The 7,803-nt window shown below is 31.9% G+C and overlaps 1 protein-coding gene across 1 annotated transcript in view; it reads left to right on the top strand.

Moving 5' to 3' along the window:
• The window catches only part of LOC112523290 (putative receptor-like protein kinase At4g00960), an 8,341-nt gene extending 1,436 nt beyond the window's left edge, over nt 1–6,905 (top strand). The window contains 8 exon segments of the mRNA XM_025132824.1: nt 4,766–4,909; nt 5,102–5,226; nt 5,315–5,449; nt 5,451–5,529; nt 5,885–6,122; nt 6,216–6,366; nt 6,467–6,733; nt 6,735–6,905. Of these exon segments, the coding sequence (XP_024988592.1) occupies nt 4,766–4,909; nt 5,102–5,226; nt 5,315–5,449; nt 5,451–5,529; nt 5,885–6,122; nt 6,216–6,366; nt 6,467–6,733; nt 6,735–6,842 (1,247 nt within the window). The 3' untranslated portion in view covers nt 6,843–6,905.
• Nucleotides 6,906–7,803: the final 898 nt, after the last annotated feature.

Here is a 7,803-nt window from a genome sequence, read left to right as displayed (position 1 = left end):
CCTGTGCGCCTCCGTAACCTTAAGTCCTTAACCTAGGTAATTTCTATTTTCTAATTTGTAATTTCTGCCATTTGAGCCACTATTACTCTATTAGTAATTAGTAAATGCTTTAGAGTTTAGCCTTTAGGTTAGGTTTTTTTTAGGTTAATTTTGTTGGTAATTGGTAAATGCTTTAGGTTAGGTATTTTATTTTTAGGTTAATTTTGTTAGTTAATTTTGTGGTAATTGGTAAATGTTTTAGGTTAGGTATTTTAGGTTAATTTTATTGGTTAATTTTGTGGTAATTGACTAATTGGTTAATGCTTTAGGTTACGTAATTTTAGGTTAATTTTGTTGGTTAATTTTGTATGTTAATTTTTTTAGGTTAATTTTGTTGGTTAATTTTGTGCCCCCTACAATATATTTTTCTGCGTCCGCCACTGGTTTTAATCCAACTAATCTACACCAAGGTCAAACATGTTTGAGATCTTGCAACTCGTTAATATATATATATATATATATATATATATATATATATATTGTCTTTGAAAATTCGATCTCACTTTCAACTTCCCGCTGCAACTTTGTAACTAAAAAACGATGAACACCTAATAAACACACACACGCTTGCTTCGTTATCAAAGAAATATGACTTTTAGACATTTAATAAAAAACTATACAGGTATCATCAATTGTTATTCTTTTTCTATTAATTTATTTTTAAGGTCAAGTTTATATTGATAGAAGTATTTTTCTTCAAATAATTTAATTTATCGTTTAATTTTAAAATATCAAATATAGTTATTTTACATGATTGGATTTGGTTATTTACCCAAAAAAAAATGGTTAATATTTGGGCAAAAATTAATTGTCATCAATCTCAATTGCTTTAATGGACACCAATATAATTATGTAAAAAGTTCATCTTTTTGGCTTATTCAACGGCTAAGATTACTGAGACGCTGAGATCAAACTCAATATCTGTCTTATACGAAAGGCAAAACCGTTCCACCACTTTACCAACTAAACTTTAATAGCTGAGATATATATCAGAGGCCGAAAAAGATGAATATTAATTAAAAAGGAATATTATAGTCAAGTTTGGTAAACTAGATCTTTGGTCTAATTTTATTGGATGGCATGTTTGACGGTTTTATAGATAATTTAAAATAACGTTTTTCTTATAAGATAAAGCTCAAAATATAAAAATATACAAGTACAAATAAATGATGGTCAAAAAGTCAACAAATTTTTATATATGCCACCAATCAATTATAGTTATTCAAACTATAAAAACATGAAATGTTTCGGGATAAATAATTTTAACCATCGAAATTGTGCTACATATTATATAACATTATCATTTTGTTAAAATTATATTTGATAAACTAGTTGATTAATTAAATTATTTTGACAAAAACTAATTGAGAAACTAGTTGAAAAATATAAATGACTAAAAACAAAATGTTAAAAATAATAATTCATTCTAATATGTCATGNGATTAAAAGTAAAAACAGTACTTTTAAGTATAAACGATTAAAATAGAAATAAATTATAAAAGTATAATAATGAAAAAGACAATAAATTTTAAAGCATAAAAAAAATACATTATAAACATAATGACGAACATTTTAATTTTTAAAATAATAAGAACGAAAACAAAAAATTTCAATAAACGATTGGTACTAAAAACCTAATTTACTTAATATATATATAGTTTTGAAAAGTGAAAAGCGAGGACCATGTTGCAATAATGATGGCTCACCTAAGTTTTTCAGTGGAACGTTGGTTAGTTGTACGTCGTGGTCTTTATTTATGTGGTTGTAGTTGATTATTCTTGTGTATTTTAATTTCTTTTATTTTGGTTTTATGAGTATTATAATTGTTTTCAAGAAGAAGTCATTCAAAAATACCAGAGAAAACCAGTTGTCATGAAATTTTAAAAATAAGAGGATTTTAACCAACCCAATCACTACTAAAGAAAGACTTTCATAACTCAAAAAAAAGATGTATTGATTATCAAGCATAGAAAATCCTAGGGAATTCCAAGTTGATCACCGATGAAATATCGATGAACATAATTTCATTAGTAATTTGTTGATATGATTTAAAAACTCTTATTTTGTTAATTAGTTTTTTTATCTCATTCAAAAATATGTTCATAATTTTAATAAAATATCGACAGATTTCAAACACTAATTTACTAAAATATAATTTCTTCCAATTTAATTTCCTTCACTTATCCATCGTTGATGTCTACACATTTCCGATGAATTATAGACACCATTGAATTTCAATTTAGTTGATATAAAATAGATTGTAATAAATTAAAAATACTTCTTTTAATTTTTTACAATCGTATTTATATTTATTATATTTTTTTTTAAATTGGAGGGACCCGTTAATGAAATGGCAAGTGTTCCATGGTTGTGGAGTGTAAGTATTTTTAATGAAAGAAAGAATTTTGTAAAATGCTTATGAACATGACAAAAAATGATGCGATAATTTTATGAAATAAATGAAACTATAAGAGTGGTGTATGATTAGTTTGAGCTTGGTATTTAAATATCAAAAGTGTCGGAAGGTTTCAGGTTCAAATCAAAGAAAGAATAAAAATTCTCTTACCTAAAACTAGGATTAGTTAGGTTGAAAACTTATTAATCTGCTATAAATTGATATATATATACTTTCTAAATTTACCTTAAGATGTTGTAGATTACTTGATTAATTAATTTTAGGTATAACTTGATTGAATACTTCGTTTTTTAATCAATTTTTACCTTAGTCGAACATGAAAAAAAAAGAATAAAATGGTTTGTCAAAGTTAGGAGCCATATGCTAAAATCATTGACTAAGGGGCCGTTTACCAAACGCTTACCCGAGCAAGCGTTTACCAAGTCACATTAATTTATCGAATGGATATAATAAGAACCAAGATTCTTACCCAGTAAGAGCAAGACAAAGACTAAGAGTCTTACCTGGTAAGTGATGACAACGATTCTTACCACGGTAAGCACTTATTGGGTAAATTGTTGCATACGATATCGTTTTGGTGGACTAATATCTTACCCGATAGGTAACTGATAGTGTTAAATTTTATTGGTAAGCGCTTACTTGGTAAGTGTTTGGTAAACGACCCTTAAGAGTTTTGATTAGCCTCGATCGTCCTCCAAACCTTTAAATGGCTAAAACTGGACTATGCACCTAGAGTTAACCGTAGGCACGAACCGAGACCGATGAAAGGAAGGATGGATCCAGGGCCGGTCCTGAGATTTTTGGTGCCCACGGCGAAAAGTCCAAATGATGCCCAATTAAAAACACCCAAGTGTGGTAATTTACAATTGTCTAGCTTTTTCCTTCGTAGACCGAGAGATCCATTAGTGTTTTTTTGTTTATAAGTGTGATCTTATAGCTGAGTGTTTGCTTTAAAATAATATGTTAAGGTTTCATTAATCGAGTTGTTATAGCCCTTGCATTTAAACACCAATTCACCTACTTGTCCAGAACCAAAATAAAGAGCATCATAAGACCAAYTCATCTAATACTTGTCCCTATTTACTACATCCCACRTCTTCTGTATAAACTAAAATTAACACTCATACCTTCTTAATCCAACTCCAAACACTTAATTGGTTGGTTCTTCTTCAATTATTTACACTCTACAAAATCAATGGCTCATTCCTACTTCACTAATTTTGTCCTCCCAGTTTTAGTGACTWAAGGTGTTTGCCTATGAAATTATCTATTGCATGACTCCATTAGTCCATCATGTGTTTTAGTCACAAGTCTGTTTGTCTAATTCTACCTGAAGTAACACCCTTCCTTATACAACACAAGATTGATATAACAATCAACAATCCTGCCCCTGCTCCTAAACAGTACTTGGTACAGGTGATGGCGTCGATGGCACATGTAYRAATGATTTATTGCAACTTCTAAACAGTAAAACAACCCTAAAATTAACAAATGGTTGTCATTTGTTTCTAATTCCACAGTAAGTAAATAAGTGCTAACCTCAACAGTAGAGTAAAAAATAAAATTAGAATATAAAACAAGAATTAGGTTTTACAATCAAACAACTAACAAGAATTAGAAACTTAAGAAATAAAATTAGTAAAGTAAATAAGTAATTAAAATATAAAATAACCCTAATACTTAAGTCCCTATTCGGTTATTATTCCCTAACCTAACCACTAACTASAATTGCTAAGTGRGYAAGTGGCTAAGGAGTAAGTGCTAACCTCTTTCTCTGTAGTAGAGCGAGAGGCCGAGAGCGAGAACCGAGAGGGCGAGAGGCAGAGTCGCAGACGGCAGAGCCAGAGAGCGACGAGAGAGGGCAGTCGGCCAGCCAGCCGCAGACGAGAGAGGGCAACCGGCAGGAGAGCGTTTGCGATTGCGATTGCGATTCTTTGAGAGTGAGCCACAGGCGACAGCGAGGTTAGGCGACGCGAGGTTAGCCGAGAACTAGAGATATGGACCTGGACGTGGACTGCCTCTCCTCTAAGCGGTAAGGTAACTTATTTTAGGTCCAAAATAAAACTGAATATATATATATATATATATATATATATATATATGCATTGGGCCTTTTGAAATTTGATGCCCTTGGGCTTTATGCTGCCCTGGGCCGTCGCCCCTTGGGCCTATAGCCAGGGCCGGCCCTGGATGGATCAAATACCTAGGAGCTAATTATTTTATGCACGTAATAAAATCGATCATATATATATATATATATATAGATATATAGATATATGTTAAGGTATTCTTTTATGAATAATTTTTTTGCACATAAAAAGACAAACACGACAAGAACCGTGATAGTTGTTTCTATTGTGGCATTCAGCATCGTCATGATAATTGCATCCATTTGCTTCTTCGTAAGATTGAAGAAGAAAAAGCAACAAATGCCACTGACCGAAAATACAGAGAGTAAATTTCAAGTTTGTAGTTTAAAGTTCATATTTACAACATCAAACCAACACAACAAGTATATCTTATTCAGAAGCAGGAAAAATTCATATTTACACTTGGACAACATAATTGACCATTTGGTTGATAATATTACGTACATCACTCCTTCGATAGAGAAACTTCTAACTCTTTCTCTCTCTACCCTCCTAGCTGAAACTATGGATATGAGCATAGCTGAATCTTTACAATACAACTTTAGCATAGTGAGAGCAGCCACAAATGACTTCTCTGAAGACAATAAGCTCGGAAGAGGTGGATTTGGAACTGTTTACAAGGTATAATTAATTGAACAAATTACCTGCCAATGATCGAGAGGCTTGATATTTTGTTAACTGTTGATATACACTATCATATAATAATTAGGGTATGCTCGGAGACGGACAGCAAATAGCAGTAAAGAGGCTAGCGTGGGATTCTGGGCAAGGTGACCTAGAATTCAAGAATGAGGTTTTATTGGTTGCAAAGCTTCAACATCGTAATTTGGTTAGGCTGCTTAATTGGTTTTAGCTTACAAGGAAGAGAACGAATTCTCATTTACGAGTACCTGCCAAATATTAGTCTGGATCATTTTCTATTTGGTAAGTTCATACGAGCAAATGTCATTGGCTATCTATCCCACATGTCGCACCACACAAAAGACTATGTTTTCTATATTTTTTAGGTTAGCATGTTGTATTGAGCTATGTCTTTGGTAGGTTTAGTGACCAAATGAAAGCCTTTATGTGTTTAAAAGTCCCCTTTTTATGAGCTTCACAAATAGCACCAAATTATCAATTGAATTTAGTGACACTTTTGCAGTAGCAGGACTTGATCTTCTCAAAGAAGAACATACCGATATTTGACCAACTTAACAACAATTTAGGTGTCATGAAATGGCTTTTTTCTTGTAACGAGTTTTGTTACTGAGAAGGAATTCTTTGACGGTATTTATAGATCGAACTAAATGTGCACTTCTTGATTGGGAAAATCGATACAAGATCATCAAAGGCATTGCCAAGGGACTCCTATACCTTCATGAAGACTCCCGTCTAAGGATAATTCATCGCGATTTGAAAGCTAGTAATGTTTTATTAGATGCACAAATGAACGCTAAAATTGCAGATTTTGGCATGGCAAGGTTGTTTAAACCTGAGGAAACTCAAGGCGACACAAAGCGAATTGTGGGAACCTAGTAAGTATACTTTCATCAGATAAAATTTATAGGTGAACTTTATGAAACTTGTACAAGTGCCTGTCTTTTTTGTTGATCTATTCTCTTGTATAGTGGTTATATGGCACCAGAATATGCCATGCATGGCCAATTCTCGGTAAAATCAGATGTCTTTAGCTTCGGAGTACTGGTGTTAGAGATGGTAACAGGTCAAAAGAACCAATGTTTTCGAGAAGGAGAAAACATTGAAGACCTTCTTAGCTTTGTAAGTATCCACCCTTCCATTTTAAGTCCTAAAACAACATATATACACAACGTAATCATGTTAATTATTTGTGAGCTAACAAATTCTTATTTTCTTTTAGGCGTGGAAATGTTGGCGGAAAGGGACAACGTCAAATATGATAGATCCCACATTGAAGACGGGATCAGGTTCATTGCGTGACATCATTAGATGTATTCATATTGGGTTATTATGCGTTCAAGAAAATGTTATTGATAGGCCGACCATGGCTTCAGTTGTTCTTATGCTTAATAGCTTCTCTCTCACGCTTTCAATGCCATCAGAGCCTGCATTTTTCATGCGTAGTAGCATTGATCCTGAAATGCCACTCCTTCAAGAGTACACTTCGGTCGACAGGGAGCAGTGGTTTAGAAAAAAATAAAATGTCAAAATCAAGATCGAGATCATCCCAATATTCAGTAAATGATGTTTCAATAACGGAGATAGTTCCTAGATAGGTCGTGAGAAAGCACTTATGTGTATATTTATGTTTAAAAATTTACTTGATTTTACCACTTGAAGTTGACATATTGTATCTATATTATATCAAAGGCCAACTACCAATTGGTATTCTATCACTATATTATATCCATACTATATTAATAAAGCTTGGATAACAGTTTAGTGTACAAATTGTGATTTTTAAACTACTAGGTTCCCAGATAATATTAAAAACAAAATGTTTTAGTTTTTAAACTATACTTTATATTTTTATAACTAGTTATTAAATTTACTTTATGTCCTTTACTTTTTCATTTTTAATTTTACACCTTTATTATATTAACATACATAATCATATATGAATTAAAATATATTAAAAATTACATTTAGTTTTTATATATTATACCACTATAATCATTTCATGATGCATTAAAATGAGCCCAATATTAAAAACTTACATTTTATACTTCACATGATCCTTCCTATATATATATATATATATATATATACACTTTGAGAATGACAGATAGATCCCAATTTACAATTGTCACACTGGTCGTCTTGCCATAATAGTTTGTGATTTAATTTGTTTCTTCTCAATGATTCATGCACACAACCCTTTGAACACTAACTAACTACAACTCCATAAGAATATGTTTTGTAAGGGGCTGTTTGGCAGTTGCTGAATGGTTTGGTGTAGAATGGTTAAGTGGTCAGAATGGTTAAGAGGGCCAGAATGGTTAAGTACTGAATGAAATAATGTTGTTTGGTAATTGTTATATGAATGACAGTAAATTACCATTTTAACCCTCATTCACATTTTCTTTGAAGTTGAAGTTGGATAATGTGTTAGGGCCGATTAACCAATCTGCTTTATCGATTCAAGAATCAAGAACGAAAACCCTAACCAATCTGCTTCATCGATTCAAGAATCAAGAACGAAAACCCTAACCAATCTGCTTCATCGATTCAAGAATC

The sequence above is a fragment of the Cynara cardunculus genome, assembly GCF_001531365.2.
Source record: "Cynara cardunculus var. scolymus isolate 2C chromosome LG 12, CcrdV1, whole genome shotgun sequence".
NCBI lineage: Eukaryota > Viridiplantae > Streptophyta > Magnoliopsida > Asterales > Asteraceae > Cynara > Cynara cardunculus.
This window is presented reverse-complemented; position numbering and strand designations above follow the sequence as displayed.